General features: G+C 30.3%; 1 protein-coding gene and 3 pseudogenes across 1 annotated transcript; 1 reads left to right on the top strand and 3 right to left on the bottom strand.

Moving 5' to 3' along the window:
- Nucleotides 1-6747, bottom strand: part of LOC132942857 (uncharacterized) — a 41441-nt pseudogene extending 34694 nt beyond the window's left edge.
- A 4-nt stretch (nt 6748-6751) lies between these two features.
- On the top strand, nt 6752-9760 carry LOC132942775 (sin3 histone deacetylase corepressor complex component SDS3-like). Its single transcript, XM_061011449.1, has 10 exons — nt 6752-6756; nt 6968-7252; nt 8164-8294; nt 8362-8407; nt 8498-8611; nt 8694-8878; nt 8947-9210; nt 9292-9427; nt 9485-9569; nt 9662-9760. Exons 1-10 carry the CDS (start codon nt 6752-6754, stop codon nt 9758-9760), a joined length of 1350 nt encoding a protein of 449 aa, XP_060867432.1.
- Nucleotides 9761-10064: 304 nt separating this feature from the next.
- LOC132942694 (uncharacterized) overlaps nt 10065-23667 on the bottom strand; it is a 77361-nt pseudogene continuing 63758 nt past the window's right edge.
- LOC132935711 (probable lysine-specific demethylase 4B) lies at nt 16231-18326 on the bottom strand (annotated as a pseudogene).

Raw genomic sequence — 23667 nt, 5'->3', positions numbered from 1 at the left:
GGCTGGCGGGCCCCTGGAGTGGCCCAACCTAGGTTGCTGAAAGGGCATCGAGGTAACCTCGTGAAGACTTACTGGCACGTCCACCCGCCTGGCAAGGACGGCCCAACCGGGTCACGACGAGTCAGGCGGGTAGACTGACCAGTACAAGTACACACCTGCTACCGACCGCGCTAAGACGAGTCACGTTGAGAAACTGGCTGACTAATCTGGTCCGGGAAAGGGGCAGGCAGGGTACGGTCTTAATGAAGCTAGCCCTAGAGCTTTGAGTTAACAGAACTGTAATTACAAGGGCTCGGGGCAGGTCAAGCTTGGTGCTAGCGAAATGACCAAGGACCTCCGAGTTCCCTGGGCCACCTGTACCTTCCAGGGTGGCAACCCAGTGGTTTAGAGCACGCTAAATCACAAAATGTCTGAAATGGGTAGGAAGGCGGGGGGGCGCCAACCACGAAAAAACTCCGCGCTCAAGGTGCAAGCGATCGGAGCGGACCGAATCGCAGAGCGCGGACTCACGGAAAACCCAATAGCCGTGTTCCAGGTGTATCAACGCTCTGAGGAAGGGCAGTCCTGATAGGCACGTCAAAAGACCACGACGTGGGTCCCCGAATAAGGACGACCGAGGTGATGGAGGGCACCTTCCTTCTCCACAAGGGAACAAACTACCAGAGTGGGGGTACCATACCACCTGCGACAAACCAGTGGGCTTGAGCGAGAGGCGCCAGCGTACGACGGGCGAAGCAGACGTGGACCTCTGCCGGCGCACTGGTGCTTCTAGCACGAACCTGACTGAGAGTTTACGGGCCCGGTCAACTCGTAAACGAACGCGTGCAAGATGAAAGTGGTTTTTTTCATATATTTATATATATACACTACAGGTAACATGTTTATATGTATTTTTGATGCGGCCCACATTAGTAGTAAGTACAATGTATAAGCACTATAGCAGCCTGTCTATCTTATCTCCAACCACCACTACGGGATGCAAGAAGCGCGAACGGGTCGACTCTCCCACCGAGCCGGTAACGGCAAGGTGGGACGGGGGACCGTCTCTCGTAAATCGTACAACAGTCGGCGGAAAAGGCCGGCCAGACATTCGTGATTTCGATCATAAGACCGTCGGACCGATAGCATATCGTCCGACGTTAAACTCATTGCCCGAGAAGCTCGTCATGTATTATTATTTAGTCGTAATATTATATATTTATAATACATAATTTGTGACATTCATAAAGTGTTTGTGTTGTGTTTATTTCATCACCTCAATCCTAACCAGACACTCCAACCGGACCTCGATTCAATCATCGGGTCCACGTCGTTGTATGTTCAACTTCCATCACATCTTGTCAGACGGGAAATTAAATATTGTTGGTGCATTCGGGACCATGTTATACCTATACAATTCTGAGCAGGGACAGTTTATGAGTGAGTCTTAATTTCTAAGGATTTGATTCGGAGCGGAGTGATGAATGTTTTGATATTACAATTACGTTGTTATTTTTTTTGTGTGTCTATCACTACCGTTTGATGCAGTAAAACTGCTTCTATTTTCTTCAACTGTATCTTGTTCGATGGTGAAGTGAATATAGTTGAGAGCTAGTACGTGAAGTCAAAGTTTAAAATTCCCAACTTTCCAAAGCACTGGAAAAACAACAAAAAAATTAAGGAAAAATTAGATTTTTATGCTAAAATAGGTTTATGACTAAATTTGGTGTCATTGTAAAACAAATTACCGTTTAAAGGAACATACAATATTCACTGGTTATATATAATAATGTTGTCTATACACGAGAAAATTTTCAAAATATTTCGAATTGTATTGAACTGTTTACGGACATTTTCAGTTTCTAATTTTATTAGTTATTTTTTCTATAATATTGTCAATAATATTTATTTGTTGGGTAAAAAGCATAAAATTGTAAAACAAGGTTCCTACTTCATTGTTACGATGACTGTTAAAAAATATTAAAAATCCAATGTCACAATTTTTCTTATAAGGATTTTAGTTCAAATCTTGACAAAATAATACGTAAAAGTCACAAAAATGTGCAAATTATTATGAGTTGGGAATTCCTAAAAAAATTCCTTTTTAAATTTATGATTTTAATATGCAATATAAGATTCCTTATAAGTTTGTCAACATTTATCAACAAAAAAAATGTCCATAAGAAAATCAAATAAATTTTTATGAGCGTTTGAAGTTTGAATTTTTACAACATTGAATATTCACTCGATTTCTTCTGTAGTGATTTCCTTATTTTGTTGTAATTTATTCAAAAATAAATAACCATAGACACTTGAACACAAAACAATGGCACATTTTTTTTTATAAGCATTTAAAGTTCGAATTTTGACAAACTTTAATAAATTTAATAATTATTTTTTTGTTTAAAATTTATAAGATGTTCAACTTTTATAGGTCAGAATTGAAAATTTAAAACAAGGGTCCACGTAAGTAAGTTATTCTGTAACCAATAAATCTCAAAAAAATAAATACACAGTTTTTTTAAAGTTATTTTATATTTAAATCTAGACGAAATTACTTAATAATTAACTAAGAATAACAATTTTAGTTATTTTGCTGTAATTTTATAATTTTAATTTAACTTACCGGCTACCGTATAAATAATAAGTAATTACATTATAAATATAATATATTTACAAAAATCCACAATATAAAACCGTTTCTGCTCAAATTTAATACCATCCATTATTCAGTGACCCACCTGTAATCTACTGTACAGCAGAGTGACATTATATAAAACACCGAGTGAATATTATTAATATATAATAATAATATATAAATATATTTATAAATTTAATAAATAATGAAATTTCAGTTATTCATGGAAATATTAAAAAAATTCATTGGAAGAAGAATATGATAAAATTACATTGAATGAAATGATTGGTGAGGATCAAGAAAATGATGAGAACTTGTTGACACTTTGTAACTTGACATGCAAAAGTTGTTCAATTTGTTGTTATATATTGTTAGTTAAATTACAACTTATTTACTAGTGCATATAGCTTTTTAACTTAAGCATATAAATATCTGTTGACTTTTCCAGTTACTCAAGTCTCTCGTGAAAGATCTTTTTCTACCCTTAAATATCTAAAAAAATAGATTGAGATATTCAATGACAAACCTAATCTAGAAGCTTTTATGTTGATTTCTATAGAAAAATCAATTCTAATGGAAATAGATAGCGATATTATAATTAATGAACTGGGTACAAAAGTAAACTTTTAAGTAAATTATTGTAATTACATTAATAATTATTATTTGTTAAGCATGTATGTAATTGCTTCCTCATAAGTATAAGTTTTGATTTATATTAAATTCATGTTTTATATATAGAGATAAGAGGACATGCTAAACATTGTAAAGTATTTTTTATTTTTTTGAAACCTTAAACCTTATAGCGTTTAAATTGTTGATTATTTAAAGTGAAAATCAAATAAAACTAATAGCTTTTAGTTAAAAAATTCCAAAAGATCGGTGGCAAAAACATAGTTCACTAAAAAAAAAAAATATAAAAATGTGTTCATTGTAAATTAATATATTAGTTTAAGGACCTATAATATTATAATAGTTTACAGTGAAACTGAAAACAATATAAGAAGACATATTATGTGATGAGTGATCACTGATCAGTTTTCAAAACACATTCTGAAAAAACAATGTATTATATCAATGTACGTAGAACTAATATTAAAAAGTGGTCTGAAAATATCGGTTTGCCCGTTAAGAATTTTGAAGCATCGACATCTTTGTAAAATCAATACATTTATAACTACACTTAGAATCTAAACCATAATCATACCAATGAAAAAACAACAAAATAAATTAAATAAAAATTACAATTGATCATAATACCATTCTGCATTGTATAGTTTTTTAAAATTATTAATGATGTGTTTGGGATTTAAATTTATTGACATTTCTTGTTCAATACTTAAATTACCTATTAATCTTTCTTGAAGCATTGAACTTCTGAATGCAGACTTCACTAAAGTTAATTTAAAAATGATGGCCCTTTATACTATAACCCACACATTAATATAGCCATTTATTCATTGTTGATATAAATAATCATGAATTTACATTTTTGGAGCCTTGAGTTAATACTTAAAAATTAGAACGATATTGTAGGCACATATTAGGGCTAGATAACTATAAAAATTGTATTTACACATTGCTAAAAAAAATTTCAAACAGCCCTAAATTATTGTCCATAGTTATTAAAATTATTTGTAGTAAGGAAAATTTATAAAAATTAAGATGATGTGCTGAATTCTTATAAATATCTTGAGCAAATATTGCTAATATATAATAGAGTGTTAATTATTATTTTTAATTTAGTTTTAGTTTGTTTTTCATAAATAATTTTGTATACAAATTATATTACAATTGGACTTTATGTCTGTATGAACTCAATTAATAAATAACTTATTTATCATATGCAATACATCGCCATTGATGAGTGATGACATACAAGCATACATTTTACTAACCTACCCCTTTGTCCATCTTAAATATCTTTAATACTATTTCTTCTGGTAATGTAATAAAATCGTCTATAAACAAATATTACATAATTTAATAATGAATATACAAAACAACATTTTTAAATTAAACTTAGACTTAGCATTCATTAGACACTTTTTTGCTTACGTTTATACACATAAGTATAACGCCAATAACTGATAGACTTTATCTAAATAAAAAAAAAATACATATTAACATTTTATTTAATTATATTTAAGCTTTTTGTCAAAATTTGAACTTAAAATGCTTATAAAAGAAAAATTGTGAGTATGAATTTTTAATATTTTTCAAATGTCATTGTAACAATACATTAAGATCCTTGTATTAAATTTTCAAGCTTTTTTACCCAACAACTAAAATTTATTGACATTCATAGAAAAAAAGACCTAAATAAGTTGGAACTGAGTTATTTTTTATTCGAAAATTGAATAAGATTCTAATTTTCAGTTTTTCTACCATTGACCCAAATAAAATATTTAAGAGCTGTAACTACTGTCATGCATTACTAGGAATCGTGTTTTTAATTTTTTATTAATTAAATTAAATTTTTTTATAACTATTTAACAATAAGTTAAAATGCCACAACTGAAATAATTTCAAACATGCAATAAAAAATTGATTTATTTAGAATCAGAATCACATAAAACAAATGTACCTAAGTATAAAAATTAGATTTCTTTATCTCATATAGAAACAAAAGAAACATATGGTATAAGAAAACAATGCGTGTACCCAAATAAGTTTCTTTTGTCAATATCGCAATACTAATTAATTCCAAAATGTCTAAAAAACAGAACTATGCAATTAAAATCGTAAAATAAGTCATTTAAATGAAAAATAATAAGTTGATTGTTGAATTATGCAGCCAAAATGTTTCATAGTTTAAATCATTATGATCATGAAACAAATTATGTGATCACATAACATATCATACCAAACGCATACAAATCTGCACTCTAATCATAATAAAATTTAAATAAAAAACGATAAAACTTATGTTAAAAAAGTTTAAAGCAACATATTTATCATAAGATTTAGTTTAAAGTTCTGTTTTATGCATAGACATAAAAAACAAAATGTTTTGATTGTTTTATACGCCTACATTTATATCTTATATTATATTACAATTTATTTCTTCTTACTTACTAAGAATTTCTTATTTAGTATGTACAAATAACTGCTGCAAGTATAACAATAAATTACAACAAATTAGTCAAACATTTCTAATTTTTGCATTACAATTAAACTAATATGAAAAGTATGATAGTATAATTTATTAAGAATTTGAATACCTTACATTTTTATAATAAAATTTAAAAATAAAGTTTTCTTATAATGATAAATAAGTCATTGACAAATAATTTTATTCCCAAACACGATTCAGAGTGCAACTGAAGGTAATTGGTATTCACTTAGTCTTCTTTCAATGAAGTTTGTTGTTCCTTGTTGAAAAGTTAGTTCCATGTGTGGTAACAGATTTGACGACCAGTAAACCTATAATTTACATATTTAATTAAATTTGATAATTAATATTACTATGATCAATAAATGTACGTACTGTAGGACATCCCAATTCTTTCAACAGTATATCAGCAACATCTTCAATATATATCTTTTCACAGCTCAAGCCAACCATCCTAACTGGTAAAGTATTTGACAACAAATCTTGTAAAATAGTTACAATTTCACAAATGATATGTGTGATAACAGCTTGAACCAATTGTTTAAATAAGAGATGTGCAAAATCTGTGTGTAAACTTTAAAGAACATTTAAATAATAAATAGGTAACATAATCATAATACAACACAACTTAAGCACTAGTTTCACTGAGAAACTATGATCACTGAGCATTTTTGGAATGGCCGACCAAACTTTCATTTAGGAAAAGCGATTGGTGTAGACACACTTAAAATAACCAACGAAACAACTTGAAATTATTCAAAAGTGAATGGTTGTTTAAATAAATGTTTTGACGTATTTGAATTACTTGCTCGATATTTGGAATAAGTATCAAACTCTGTTTAGTCACTCTCGCCCATTCCACTTCTTGAATTCTGAAATGAATCATTATTCTTTTATAGCCATATATTTTTTGAATATAACAATAACACTGTATATCTGATATTACCTCAACTTGTTGAAAGTCTTCATCATCGGATTCAGAAGCTTCACCCAAAACAAGCGTCGCTTTATCTGACATATTGATGGAGTATTTTATAAAAATTGTGAGTAACTTGTAGTATTAATGTACTTAGATTATATTTTACTACCTGTAAAGAAGACTTGTTTCAATAATATTGTTATTTTTTACCACTTGTTAGTTGTTAGTTTTATAAAAAATAACAAAAATACTGATAACAATAGCATTGTTGTTCATGATATTATCTATACATATTTGTGCACATTGCATACTATGGCAGATCACCGCCAAAGTACTCCCTCTCGTCGGCCGCACTGCCGCGGTTGGCATCACCGCCAGGCCTGCCACGACGCCGACCAGCGTCTTGGCAGCCCGAGCCGCCGCTAGTCTCTCCCTCGTGTTTTTACTCGCCAACAGGAAGCATTGATCTGCGCGACCTCGTCGTCTATCTCCATATTGTGTTTTTCGACCGAGAATCGTGCATCTCAGATATCGACGGTCACGAGGCCGCAGCTACGTGGCGCAAAACGACCGTCCTCGACCGTAACACAAATTTTAATAAAAGGTACGTACAAAGTTTTTGAATTATTGATTACCAAAATGCCCGAGTGATTTATTCTGTAATGATATGTTGTTTATTAACCGATTCTTACCTTTTTAGGACTTCTTAATTTATTATACTTATGTTATCAAATACTGTAAATTTCACTACCTATTTTCATAATTTTCTTTTTATTTCAAAGTAGCAAATATTGGAATATCTACAGTCAAAAGTGTAACTAGACCTTAAAGTTAGGGTGGTTGCAGCGAAAAATAATAGACTTATCATAAATTGTTTGTATTAGGTACATCGTAAAAAAAAATCACAATTTTGTGTCACCTCATCAGTTATCAGTCCTCCTTATCATCCACCAAATAAATGCAATAAAATGCTATACGAATTAGGTATTATCTAAATGAAAGGTGGACGGGGGACGGGTGGCTTTGCACTGAGTGCTCAGAACATATAGGCATTTAAAAAAAAAAAAAAAAAATGTTTTAATAGTAATATTATCTGCAATAATTTATCTTACATATAAGTAGTTATAACCATGATAAACTAATGTAAAATAGTTATAATAATTGTTGAATATTATTTACTATTGTATAAAAGTATCATCGTTGTAAAAATGGGTTCCACTTTTTTTGCAGTGAAAACTGGTCAAACTGTTCTGTTGAACTGTCCCTACTGTAATCCTTAGTAGACTGACTCAAGCCATTGTCCCATGCCACCTGAGTAAAATGTGATCAGTGTCCAATTTGATTGTTATATACTGTGATTGCACTGATTGTGGGTATTCATTACCCATTATAAATTATTATTTATAATTATTCTTTATTATACCTATATAGTAATAATTTACTTTTTGGTCGTTCTGCACGAAGCATTCGATCGTTACTATAACGAGCGGCCGAACTGTTAAATCAACTTCGTAGACGCGAACAGAGTTGGAGACACACAATCTCTTTCCACGACAGTAACATATCGCCATCTTTGACGTTTTCAATGGACGACGATGACAACAACAGTGCGAAAATCGAGAACAAAGATCTACCTAACTCAGATGGTATGCAACGAAGTTATATGAAATAAACATTCACATAAAACTTCATTATTTAGTTTTTGTTTTCCAGAAGAAGGCAAAGAATACCGTGAGAAACACACTGAAATACAGGAGCAGTGAGTTGTTCATTTTCCCGCGATGCACAACTTAATTGTGTTGGCAGTCGCTAAACAATTTGCATTTGAATTTTTTTATTATTATTTTAGGGTCTACCAGGACAAATTGGCCGGTATCCAAAAGCAACTACAGCAGTTGCGTGATGGGACACATGGGGAATATGTAAAGCAATTGAAAAAATTGGATGCACAGCATAAAAATGAGTATGTTAATATTTCTTTTTCTATCTAGTATAATGCCAGTAAAATCATGATTCAAATAATTGTTTTAATAATTTATCAATAGACTAATGATGACTGATTTGAGGCGAGACTGTTTGTTTGATGACATTGAAAGAGAATTTAATAAAGAATGGCGTCTAGCTCACAAAGAGTTTGAAGATCGTAATGCTCAACTCACTGAGACTTTGATATCAGAATTAAACGAAAAGAAAAAAGCTATAGAACATGACAATTTAAACATGGAACTTTGTATGTATTAAAAACCCTTTTATACAGTATATTATTTTATTTTTTTATAATATTTGGGTGGTTTTCAGCTCCTAGCTCGTCAAATCAAAAGCCTGCTATGACAAGGAAACTGAGAAGAAGACCAAATGACCCAGTGGAGCCAACACCCCGAGGAAAACTTCGCAAACCCCCACCTGTATCAGATAAGTATTTTTTGTTGCAGGAACATGAAATTGAACAGGATGTAAAACTTATTCAAGACTCATTGGCTTCAATAGCATCTACTTCTACCACAATAACCCCTACAGTCAAAACACGTGATACAGTAAATTATTCATCCATTTGGAGACCAGGTTGGTTAAATTTACAATTACATTTTGATAGTATGTAGTATAGTATTATAGTATAAAGTATTATTCAAAATTATTTTTCAGGGTGTCTTCCGAGTACTAGTTCATCAACTGCAAGTAACATGAGTCCTAAAAAATGTCGGAGTTCAGTTACTGAAGGATCATCAGCTATTCCAAATACGCGAATTGAAGATGGAAAACTGTTGTTTGAAAAAAGATGGTATGAAAAATTTAGTTTAGTATATGTTTCCTAAGATAAGAATTATTATAATTTTAGGTATCATCGAGGACAACCTGTTTTTGTCGAAGGAAGACATATGGAAAAATTCCCAGCTGTTATACATGCCATTGGCAACGGAAGTGTAAGTTATTAAATTAATAAAAAAAGTTGAATATTTAAAAAAAAATGGTATTATAACAAAAATAAAATCTGTAAATCATTTCTATATTACAGATTTTGGTTAAGAAAACGTCAGACAACAGTCAATTTTGTATCACCTTGTCTTACCTATCAAAAGGCGAAATGTCTATACAACGTCGAGCTGCTGTTTAAACAACTTCTTAATATATTCAGATGTTATAAATCTGTCATTCACTTTATTTTCCAGTTTTTTTTTTTTTTATTATTATTATTATTGACGGCTTACAAAAATAATAGTTTGTATCCTATAATAATATTACATTTCCTGTTGTACCTTTTGAAAATGTAATTATTTAAAGATTGGTGAGGTTATTTTCAATTATTGTATTAGTATAATAAAATAATATACTAATACATTTTTTTCTGTATGGAATTATAAAGTAATAATTATTTTATTTTATTTATGTTTACAATTTTTATTCTATAAAGAAACGCTTCAAAATTTAATTTTTGGAATATACTCCTCAGCCAGTATATCAGTCACCTTACGTTTGATGTGCGACACATTTTGTTCAATATACTTCCAGTTAGTCACAGTATCTTGAAGTAATACTTGAGATTTGTCAAATTGTTGATCAATTTTGTTCATTTGATTCATGGCGTTAATATACATTTGCTTGTTGAATGTTGTAAGATTTGAATAAAACTGATTATTTTGTTCTTCTAGAACAAATTGAATTAAAATATTATTGAACAGTTGTTCATTAATTATGGTGGACATTTAACAGCAATAATATTATACTAAAGTAACTTACTTAATACTCTATGCAGTAAAGTGTCTTTAGAAATTTTAAAATTTTTGTAATGGCCGACAAAACTTTCTCTTCTTATTTGACTTTTTCTATTTTTTACAATAACTTTAATTTAGGAAAAGCAGTAGATATGTAGAAACACTTAAAATAACAAACTAAACAACTTGCAATTATTCAAAAGTGAATAGTTGTTTAAATAAATATTTTGACATACCTACTTGAATTGCTTGCTTTTTGAAAGTCAACATAAATAATAAGTTTTGACTTTCAACCCTGATTCCTTAAAACTAGTTCTACACTAAAAACCTTTAAATATTCAATTTAGTTTCTTCTAAAAATTCTTTATGTACACAAAATAAAGATAGCAAGTACTTACAACATGCTGTTTTATAATCAATGTAACAAAATAAAAATATAAAGTACACATTTTTGAAAAAATATTTTGAATATAGGCATTACTCAAACAAAACTTGAAATCGATAAAATAATAAAATATATATAATAATCACTGAGATATTTTAACACTTGAAATCACCAACAATTTAAGAAAATCACTAGCACACGAGTACATACGTAATCCATAATCTCTTAGGGTATTTATTTTTAAGATTTTAAGTAAAACTTTAGAATACCAAATCAATTTTTGAGTTATTAAGAATTAATATTTAATATATAGTTGCTCTTCACTTAGGATGAATAAAACTTTTTGGATTTAACCTAAGTGTGATCTCACAATAAGTGACAACTTTTAAATGGTAGACCATAATCGTTTTGGAATGTTTGCATTTTTGACACGAGCTTATCAGCAACATAGCATTCAACCCATCTTAATGGACCACCAGAAAACGGAGAAAATCCAAGACCAAACACAGCACCAATATCACCTTCAGTATGAAACATTTGATTGCAACATAAATAATAATAAAATACATTATAAAATACTTATTTTGGAATTTTCTAATAATTTTATTTTTCTAAAATATTTTATACGTTGTAAATTATTAATAGTGTATGAACACATACAGAAGTTAAAAACCATAGACCTCTTACCACTCAATTTATTTTAAAGCAGTATATGGGTTCAACATTTATTTAAGATAGAAAATAAAGAAAACATTAAAAAAATATTTTTAAAATTTTTATCTCATAAAATTCAATCAAATAAATTTTCTTTGCAAATGTAGAACAAAATATGAACACAGGATAATAAAAACGCTGGTTTAAAAATGAAAATCGTAAACTTGATCCCAAATAAAATTTATTGATGGCTGATGGTATAATAATAATATTTATATACATAATTCTAAGTAAAAACTATTTAATCACACTGGACATATTTTATCAAGAAACAGGAAAATTACTTAGTTATTAAGAAATTTATTAGAACTTTTGTTAAACACAGTTTTTAATTACTGACGTATTCATGGGGAAAAAAGTATATGCCAAAGTATTAATTAATAATATATAGTTTACAATGTATTTTGTGATGAAAAGTCGATGAAATTTTACCAATTAAATTGAATTGGTTCCAAAAAATATATAAAATATAACAGAATCGTAGTTTATGTCTATATATATATATATAAATATTCACCAGGCTATTCAGAATTGATTCATCCAAACATAAAACTAGGTACCTCATTTATAAATCTGGATACAATACGTAGAGTTATTGATTTTCAACAGATTGTCCATCTAGCGGTTGAAGCATGAAATTTTCTAACAAACTGATAGCTTTATTATTTTCTGGTCTACTTTTGTTATCAGCTTTGTACACAAAGTAACCTTTACCAGATTTTCTACCTAAAATTATGTAATAAGATAAAAAAAATAAATACAATTATATAAATGTTTTTAATTATTACATAGGTTAGGTTATGATAACAATCATTATTAGCGATTTTCAACTGGGATGTTATGGACTATTAGTAGGTGTGCCAAACAATCATTAAAAAAATATAAACATGTTCATATTTTATACATATTTTTACATTTTTAAAAATAAAAATAACAAAAAAATAATTAGGTAATCAAGATTAAATTTTACATTTGTATAATAATCGACTGAATTTGTATTTTATTCTAATTAGAATATTATACTACTAGATTCAGAGTGATTAATGTATTCGTTTAACAATAATGAGTTGTTCATAAAATTTTTTTTAAAATATCTGTCCGTTAAGAGAAGTAAAAATGCATCAAATTTTAGATAATTTGTTACAAAAATCTCATATGTATTAACAATTAAAAAAATTCCAAAAATAGTGCAACACACCTGCTTGGTTAAACCAAGTGGCTGTCAATATTAATTGTATACCTAATCCTATCCAGTTATAAGGAGTAGTTGGCGAAATTGGAGAATTATGACGGCTATGGAATTTAAAAATGTCCATTTCAAAAGGGTTCAACGTGTCCAAATGTCAAAAATTTTAAAAATGTTTTGATTCTTCATAATTTGAGTCACTCATATAACAAACATACCGTTTATTAAGCATACCACTAAAACGTATAGAATAAAACAATACAAGATGTCCATAATAATTATAATTATAATTTATTATAGCAATTTAAATTACATTATACACATAAACATAAAAAAGTATATACATATATATATTTTATATATTATGTGTACAGAGATTTATGAACATGAATAAAATAATTTGAATCATATAACAATAATGTTTAACTGCTAATAATATAACAAAGAATTTTTTACTATCCCAATAAAATATATATATATATTCCCATTGATAAGAATTAAATTTAAACACATACCAATTAAGAAATATACGAATAATTCTCTTCCCCAACTCGATTTAAGAACGGCCTAGTTATAATTTTTTTTGTTTTAAGTAATGATTACTTTATTGAGAAAAAAATATTACTTTTAGATAATGAAATTCACATAATTATACTAAAAATATTGGAAATCTTTTCTAAATATTTTTAAGTTCTATAATAGTATATTTTAATAGTTAATACTAATTCAATGTTGAACGGAGATCATTTTATATAATTTTTCAAAAAATCTAGTCATTACATTGCATAAAAAGAAACTGGCACATTAGAAAATTGTTTATTTTGATTTCACACATATACAAATACATAACTAACCAATGGAGTAAGTATACAACCATGAATACGCACATCTTAACATAAGGAAACAATAATTTAAAGTTTCAAAAAAAAATTGTACATAATTAAACATGGCATGAGATTACACAAAATAATTTTATCATTTTAGATAATTTGATACAAAAATCTCATATGTATTAACAATTAAAAAAATACCAAAAATAGTGCAACACACCTGCTTGGTTAAACCAAGTGGCTGTCAATATTAATTTTATACCTAATCCTATCCAGTTATAAGGAGTAGTTGGCTTTTCCCTCTACACAAACTGGTCTTCAGGACCGGGTTGTTGGACTGATATAAATAAAGTTTTTTAAGTTATATTTTAAAGGTCCTAGAAACTTATGACCTGCGTTCATAAACCAACACAATCGAACACGACTTAGCAACGTATACAATAATTAAATATAAATAATAAATAATAAATTTTATTAAATGTCTAAAATAGTTATATTATTATACAGTACACAAAACCTAAGTAACCCTATTGTTGAGGGTAGTTTATTGAAGATCACATGAGTAGCAGAGTACTGTAGATAACTCTAATGTGTAAACGAATTACAAATAAATGTGTTTGACATAATATATTATTATAGTGTTCGACAATTAATTTTCCACTGTAACGAATGGATTTTTTATACTATATGTAAATACAGTTTTGACTGAACACGTGAGTGGTGTATTTAATCAACATTAATTGTTCAAGAATCAAGAATATGTTATAAGATATATTATCTACTTAATATTAAGTAAGTATCAATTTATTTATGATCAGTGTATACTTCCAAAGATGAGTAAACAATCTGGGTTTTTAAAATGGAAGAGAAATAGAATTATAAAAAATGACTTACATAATCTAGCCTTATTAAGAACAAAAAATAGTATTGTCACTACTGAAAATAATAGTTTGTCAAAACCACCAGCCCCAGGAGTGAATAATAGTAATTTCCCACCAAATGTTCATGCCTCTCAATCTAATGACATTTTGTTATTTGAACATCAATTTGAACCTAGAGTACACTGTTCATCAAATAATATTTCAGAAATAACAACCAATACAAATGTAAATACTTATTGCAATACACCACCAGAAGACAGCATCATTGTTGTTCGCTACACAATTTCTAGTGACATACAAGATGATTTATTATTATCACAACAAATAACTGAGAAACTTAAACTCTGGGCTGTTCCTTGTAAAATATCATATTTGTCTTTAAGAGAGTTACTAAAAATTATATGCTTGATACCTGGGCTAGAGAATACTCTTAAAGATCCTAGGATATTTGTACATACACCTAGAAATACTATTACACGCAATGTTAAAATGTTTTATGTATAGTTAATAATGTTAAAATGTCTCCTAATACATTTCCAATCGGTATCTATCATGGAAATGATAAGCCATCAAGTTTTAATGATTTTCTTGAAGAATGTGTTGACGAGTCTGTAATATTAACAACTCAAGGCTTAAATATTAAAGATAAATCTGTATTGTTCAAAATAACTATGTTTTTATTTGATGCAGTTGCAAAAGCAAGTGTGTTATATATTAATGGACATTCTGGTTATTCGTCTTGCACTACATGTATCCAAGGAGGTGAATATATAATTAATAGAATTTGGTTCCTAGAAATATAATTTATTAAAAGAACAAATACCGAGTTTTTAAATAAAACCGACCAAGAGCATCATACAGGGGAAACAATCATGGAAAGGTTCCCAAATTTTGAACCAGTATCTGCTGTACCCATAGATTACATGCACCTAATATGCCTTGGTGTTGTAAAAAAGTTTACATTTAAAAATATTTTCATAAATATGGTGAACATAATTTGTTCTCTTATAGGAAAAAATAAATTGTAATCGATCACAAATAAAGTTTGTACTATTAAAGTAACAAACTCAAATGTATTCAATTATTCATAACTTTATGAATCATCACAATTTACAATAAATACCAACAGGGAAATAGTGCAGGCGATGAAGAAGGCGCACACGGCAACAGGTTAATCAAATCAACTACAATATCGTTATAGAATTCTGCTATATATAACAGAAGTGTGGCCAAGAGCGTAAAAGACCGAGTATATTAAAGTATATTATTGTTTATTATTAGTCACCAAAGTTTAGAATTCACTGTGATGACTAATATAAACTTGTGTAATTGAATACATTTGAATTGATACTTATTTATTATTCTGAGTATTCTTAAGTTAATAAAATAAAATCCACTTTTTTATCTAAACAGAATCATAATAGTCTTGTCAAGTGATTTGGACTAAATGCTACCTCATATGTACTTGTTAAGAGTATGATTAATTGGGCGAAAATGAAATTATTCTACATTTTTAATAATAAAATATCTTGTAAGAAATAAGTTCATTGTTTTCTATACATTTTTAAAAGTAAAGAGTATATTTGTATACAATACATTGGTAGGTGACAATAAATAAAAAAAAATCAACTTAATTACAATTATATAACTAAATGCTTAATATTAAAAATATAAAATTATAATTTACAATTATTTTTATGGAAAATGTACTAACATGATCCTTTGATTTCATTATTTTAAATTTGTACATATCGTATTTATGAAAGGCTTTTGGATATAACGCTCTCAGTATTAATCATCTGGGTATTTACACTTAAATACTTAGGTCCAAAACTAATTTGTCTTAGAGAAACTTAATCTACCACACATAATAAAATTACAAAGGTGCTGCAAACGCTCGGGTAGGATCTTCTGGATGGTAACCAACATCATTCCCTTTACTCCACAAATCAAACCTTTCAGGCTGGAAGCGTTTCACAAAGGTTGTCATATCGATTTTAATGTTGTCATTTCGACAACTGCAGAGCTTCGACCGTTTCCCGTACTCTATCTAGCGGGGTGAGGCAAAGTTTGTGGACTCCGCAATGTTGAATCCGTTATTATAACCGGCATGGTATCCATACGGAAAAGTTATAATAAATTCTCCTGGCTCCTGTGTTATCTAAAAATATACATTGAAATTAATATAATATTTTAAAACATCTCATATTAACAATCTTTTACTTTATTGAATTGAATGCCATGTGTTTTTAATATTGTAGGCGATATCAAATACATTTTATGTCTCAGAAATGATGAACATGTTGAAGAATCATCTGGAAAATATGAACTAGCTAGTCTTTCAAAACGCCGTCCCTGTGCTGGTGGTATTGCGTACCTAAAAAAAAAAAGAATGTATACAACAAAATCACTTATAAAAAAATGTGAAAAAAAATGTACCATGACTTTGGACTTCCGTAATGAATATAGTTTATACTGTATAGATCCATGTCTTCAGTATGCCAAGGAAATGATGTTTTCCACATGCCAAAATAAAGATAAGCCGTATTAACCCCCTCAATTCTTAATCCATAATCCCGGTCAACAAAGTCCAAAATTGTACCTAGTTTGTTGATATTCCATACCTTAGTATAAAAAAAAAAAATGTAGTTTTTAAAATTACATAGTATACATTTAATGATATTCCTATACAAGGAACACTTACATTTACATCCTTATCTGTAATGGATCCCGATACATCTGCACCATACAATGGACATCCATTGTACATAATGGTTTTCCAATATTTTCTTTCGAGGTCAGCATAATCAACAAAACTAGGTGTCTTATATTTTCGGGACTCGGCCAGTTTTTTAAATACCTCCACTGTCATGGAATTATTTGGTTTGATTATGTTAAGTTGTTGGTAAGCTCCCAGTCTACCTGTGACATTCTAAAAGAATATAATTAATAAAATTAGTTTTTCGGTACTTCGACTACCGCCAGTCTCAAATCAATTTCGGTATCTCGACCACCAAGCTTGGTGCAGATAATACCATACAAATAATAGTGATTTGTCTTCTTTAATTATGTTTTGAGGATGGTTGGATTGCATAAATTATGTCCATTACATTTTGTGAAAAATATTTGGTTATGAATCAATATCATAATCATAGCACAGTAGTAGTTTGAAATAATGATATTTGAGGTAGCTATATAATTAATATCTAAAACAATATATCACCACAGTTGATATTTTAAGATATTTACTGAAGAGATATTTATTTTACAGTCAATATAAATGGTAGGTAATCGAGTTGGTTTAGTGGTAGTTAAAATAAGGGAATTGTATAGAGCTGAACTTAAAATCGGGCGGTAGTCAAGATAACAGCAAACTGCCTACACTTAATAGTTTAAACTCGAAAAAAGCTAGCCACATGTTTAAAATATGTATTACTTGGTACTGTGGAGCTGGAATATTCATATTCATGATATCGTCACTTAAATATGAATTTCTCCTAGGAATCCATTCTCGCGGTGGAACAACCTAAATAAAAATGTTATTAAAACATTAAATACCAGCAATGTTGACAATTTTTAATAAATAAACAGTGTAAGATTCACATTGTGTAACATTTATAAGATTACTTACTTTTGCAATGCCTGCTTTATGCGCACCTTGGGATTCCATGTATTTTACAAATTTATTAAAATTTTGAAATTCGGCCCAGGTTGGCCGAAAGACCATAATATTCTGTTCTGTGCTCATTATACCTGAAATAATGATACAATATACATCAACATAAAATATTGTAACGGACATTTATTTTGATGACTTATTATTAAGAATACAAATTGATTGTAGTGGCAGCTTCTACATAATATGAACTATAAGAGTCCTTTTTATGTTTTCGAATTACCTTTACCCGAATTACGAGGTAACTTTTTAACTTCAAAATATATTCTAGTAATGTGTTTCATTATCGTTTCCATAATCGCTCTAATGATCAAATAATATTTATATAAAATAAATATCATATATATGATATTTATATTAATTATACACGACCTAGGTACATTAATTTAGGTTTCCGGTGTTTTGACGCGGCTCCCATAGACAACTCTTGCGAGGCCCCTGGGACGACGCACAGTCTCAACGTTTCTGGTATAAGTTATAGACAACGACTCCTGGGTCCCCACACGAGTGTCCTAGTAGCCAGTGGGGCCCAGTACTCTTGTTTTCGAGGAATGAATAAATAATAATAATATGGGCTGCGAAACGCGCTGTAAAGAAAACCACATGACGACCCAAAAATATATGCGCAATTCAGTAACCCAATTTTCATTTTCAGGCACAACAATCAAAATACAAATTTGAAATTGACAAATATTGTAAACAGTTTTTGGACATAACCTTAAAAAAGCCCCATATTGTCTTTCTCTCTTCCCCAAAATAGCACACAGTCCCATATGAAACTGGTATAAGCGTGTCCTATCCATTCTTATATTATCTATGCGTGTGTCATTCGATCAGGCCACACGATAACGCACAGCCGACTGATAATGCTATGACCCGAATGGCTAACGCGATAACGTGGGGCGGCGGTGGCGCAGAGTGCCGGGGAATGGATTCGCAGAGTGGTGCAGGGTGACGTAGGGCGGCGTAGTGTGAGCGTTGGGTGTGGGGAGGAACGGAAGATCAGAGAGCCGTAGTGGTTTGTGATGGAGTGGTGAGGGGTGAGGCGCACATGATGGCAAGGGTGGGAGGGGGCGAAGCGAGTGTCCTAGTAGCCAGTGGGGCCCAGTACTCTTGTTTTCGAGGAATGAATAAATAATAATAATATGGGCTGCGAAACGCGCTGTTAAGAAAACCACATGACGACCCAAAAATATATGCGCAATTCAGTAACCCAATTTTCATTTTCAGGCACAACAATCAAAATACAAATTTGAAATTGACAAATATTGTAAACAGTTTTTGGACATAACCTTAAAAAAGCCCCATATTGTCTTTCTCTCTTCCCCAAAATAGCACACAGTCCCATATGAAACTGGTATAAGCGTGTCCTATCCATTCTTATATTATCTATGCGTGTGTCATTCGATCAGGCCACACGATAACGCACAGCCGACTGATAATGCTATGACCCGAATGGCTAACGCGATAACGTGGGGCGGCGGTGGCGCAGAGTGCCGGGGAATGGATTCGCAGAGTGGTGCAGGGTGACGTAGGGCGGCGTAGTGTGAGCGTTGGGTGTGGGGAGGAACGGAAGATCAGAGAGCCGTAGTGGTTTGTGATGGAGTGGTGAGGGGTGAGGCGCACATGATGGCAAGGGTGGGAGGGGGCGAAGCGAGTGTCCTAGTAGCCAGTGGGGCCCAGTACTCTTGTTTTCGAGGAATGAATAAATAATAATAATATGGGCTGCGAAACGCGCTGTTAAGAAAACCACATGACGACCCAAAAATATATGCGCAATTCAGTAACCCAATTTTCATTTTCAGGCACAACAATCAAAATACAAATTTGAAATTGACAAATATTGTAAACAGTTTTTGGACATAACCTTAAAAAAGCCCCATATTGTCTTTCTCTCTTCCCCAAAATAGCACACAGTCCCATATGAAACTGGTATAAGCGTGTCCTATCCATTCTTATATTATCTATGCGTGTGTCATTCGATCAGGCCACACGATAACGCACAGCCGACTGATAATGCTATGACCCGAATGGCTAACGCGATAACGTGGGGCGGCGGTGGCGCAGAGTGCCGGGGAATGGATTCGCAGAGTGGTGCAGGGTGACGTAGGGCGGCGTAGTGTGAGCGTTGGGTGTGGGGAGGAACGGAAGATCAGAGAGCCGTAGTGGTTTGTGATGGAGTGGTGAGGGGTGAGGCGCACATGATGGCAAGGGTGGGAGGGGGCGAAGCGAGTGTCCTAGTAGTCAGTGGGGCCCAGTACTCTTGTTTCCGAGAAATAAATAAATAATAATAATATGGGCCGCGAAACGCGCTGTTATTAAAACCACATAACTACCTAACCAAAAAGAAATGCGTAAACGATGGGTCGAGTGTACCGATCGTTTACGCGAATGGCGCGCTCGCGTTTGCGTGTATTTACCTTAGGACTGTGACGGTGATTGATAGAAACTACGGCAGACTTCTTCGTAACAAACGGCAATGGACGCAGATGGCTGTGAGATTTTGAAGCGTGTTCTCGAAAAGATGACGAAGACGAAACGACTATAATAAATTGATTAATGGACTAGACGCGGTCCGAAGTGGTATAACGACAGAGCTCGAAAACGTGCGTCAGGACAGTAGTGAGAGTGCGCTGTACGGCGGTCAGCGAGTACAATAACCGACCAGTGATTAGGGCCGAAAGTAGGGATGTCAACGGTATATCGATATTTTGATGATATCGATAGTAATAAATCGATATATCGATATCGTACTTCGATAATTATCGTTGCATCAAAATGTTCACACGATATATCGTTGAAATATCGATATTTGAACGATATTATATTTAAAAATATTTCACGCTGCCGTCTAAAATTGAATAAAATAACTTTAATAATAATTTAATACTGATAGTATATCTGATATCAATTACCATAATTGATAAGTACCACTATACCACGGTTTAAGATATACGGGTTAGCTATCGCCTGCCAACTATGCGGTCCAGAAATGTTACGGTTGACTGGTACACATATCTACCAGTAGCGTAGGGCGCTAGTGGTCCGTATGGTTGCTTTATTTTGTTTTGTCGGCATAAATGTACGGCATAAATGATAAAAGCAATAAGCAAATAAAGTATAATCAATAACAATTATTAATTATAGAACTACGTGCTAATTAAATTGCAATTACCAATTATTATATTTTATTCTTAATTATATTGTAGCCTGTAGGTATTGATTAATTATAATATCATAACAATGTATTTGTGTTATACGTATAGTGTTTAAAAATGTTTTAACAAAATTTGTAATTTATGCATATTATTTAATATTTAATAAATTCTAACAACTAGGTATATGGACTTATACTGTAGTCTTGACTCTTGGGTATTTCATTCATAGAAAAGACTCTTAATATTCTAAACAATGTGTACATATACTAATAGTATAGTCATAAGCGCAACTGGGGGGGGGGGGGCTGGGGTGGCTAACCCCACCAAAACTTGTAATAGCTCCCTCAAAATAAATTATTCAATTCTTTCCTAAAATATTAACAAATCTTTAAAAATATAGCTGTATTTCTTATATTTTTTTTTTGGAAAAAAATTAAACTTCAATTTTTTAATATTATTAAAAAAATTTTTTTTTTTCTATTGCCTATGAGAAATATGGTAAATATTATAAGCTTTATGCTTGTATTTGTTTTAAGGAAACAAATTGTATAGGTATGATATAAATTATTTTGTATTTGGTAAGATTATTACACAAAGTTCCACAGTATAACTGTGCACTTAACTATAACATACAGATAGGTAATAGCGGAATAAAAATCCCCTGAAGAAAAATCCCCGACCCAAGGAAAAATAACCTCTAGACTACAATATTACTGACAACCACATGATATTTCTAAAACGTAATTAGCGTAATTATTACATTATTTATATTTAATTACAAAAATATTATTATACTCATAATATAATATTACTTTTCAGTAAAAAAATTTATATATAACAAATAATATTAAAAAATGAACGATAATTTTGTTTTGTTTTATATCACAATAATACGATATATACGATAATCTTTTAAAAGATTACTGATTAGGTACCTACATTCATTAACTATTTGTTTAATAATAATTTATTATATTAGATGTATCGATCATTCGAAATATTTTATTTTATAATCTTTTAAATAAGTATTGTATCCACCTATATTAATTAAACTTGTAAAATCTACTTCTAATAATAATTATTATTATTTACATATTGTTAAAATATTATTAGGAAACGTAATATTTTATTTCGTGGATATATTATTATAATATACATATAATATAAAGGTATTAAGCAAAAAATATTGAAAATTATAATATAAATATTAAAAAATAAGGTATAATTAAAATACTTGAGTAAATAAATTATTGATTTTTTTTTGTATGATTTTTTTATATTTTTAAGTGAACATATGTGGTGGTGTATAGTAATTTTAAACAAACAGTTACTTATATAAATAATTTTTTACTAAATGTATGTCACAATTTGTTAACATTATATTTTACAACTATACATTTTAAATTAGTTATTTTTAAGCAGTAAATGTACCCGATTTCCAAAAATTACCAATTATTTGTTAAATCAAGATTTTAGAGTACTATTAATTAAACAATTTCTTCTCATAGCTAATATTTTTTTTCTACCTATAAATGTGTTATTATTTAAAAACATTATTTGAATTCACTCAAAAACTTTACATATATCATACATTTTATATACGCAAGGAGATTTTCAAAATATTTAGATTAATTTTAAGCTATAACTTATACAGGGTGATTTTTTTATCGTGAACTAGTTAATATTTCGGGAAGTATTAGGAATTTAAAAATATTTTTTTTTTAAAACTCTCTAGGTTTTACTATTTTACACTGTGTTACAATTTTGATAATTTTAACTTCCTCCCTTATTTGATAAAACACTATCAACTTTTTGTGAATCGATGAAGTGAGTCCTGTATTGTTAATCTGTTTGCAGGGCTATAGGCCCAGAGCCCATTGTTCATAGTGCCTACCCGACTTACCATGTATAATTATTTGGTATCCTGGGATATATTTTTTGTATAATGTATAATTTGCATTTTATATCAAAACTATCTTGTGTGTGAATAGACTAAATAATGGACATCAATTCAATATTAAATTATCAAAGGCAATAAACACATTAGTTATCAATAATTTTACTAGAGTATGAACAAATTTCCATAGTGCAAATTTTTGCAGGATTTGGGTAAGGTCATAACTAATAAAAAAATTTAACACCTAACATTTCCACAACCCTAGATAAATTAATAAAACTTAAATGAACATTGATCATACTTTACATTATCTAATCCTAACCTAATTAGGGCTTGGATGTTGTTACATTAATTAAAAATTAAAAGTTATTAAAGACTAATGGTAGTCGCTAGACTTAGAGACTTAAAAGTTTTAAACACAAACATATACGCATACAAATATGAGCAAATATGTATACACTAGAACAGTAGAACAAGACAGTTTTGACAGAATTTATTGGAAAATGTATTTAATAATTATTAATGTATTATCAGTTTTTCATTTTTGAAATAATTATACCTATGGCTCCAATGCTTTTGAAC

Source organism: Metopolophium dirhodum, chromosome 1 (genome assembly GCF_019925205.1).
Source record: "Metopolophium dirhodum isolate CAU chromosome 1, ASM1992520v1, whole genome shotgun sequence".
Classification (NCBI taxonomy): Eukaryota; Metazoa; Arthropoda; class Insecta; order Hemiptera; family Aphididae; genus Metopolophium; species Metopolophium dirhodum.
This window is presented reverse-complemented; position numbering and strand designations above follow the sequence as displayed.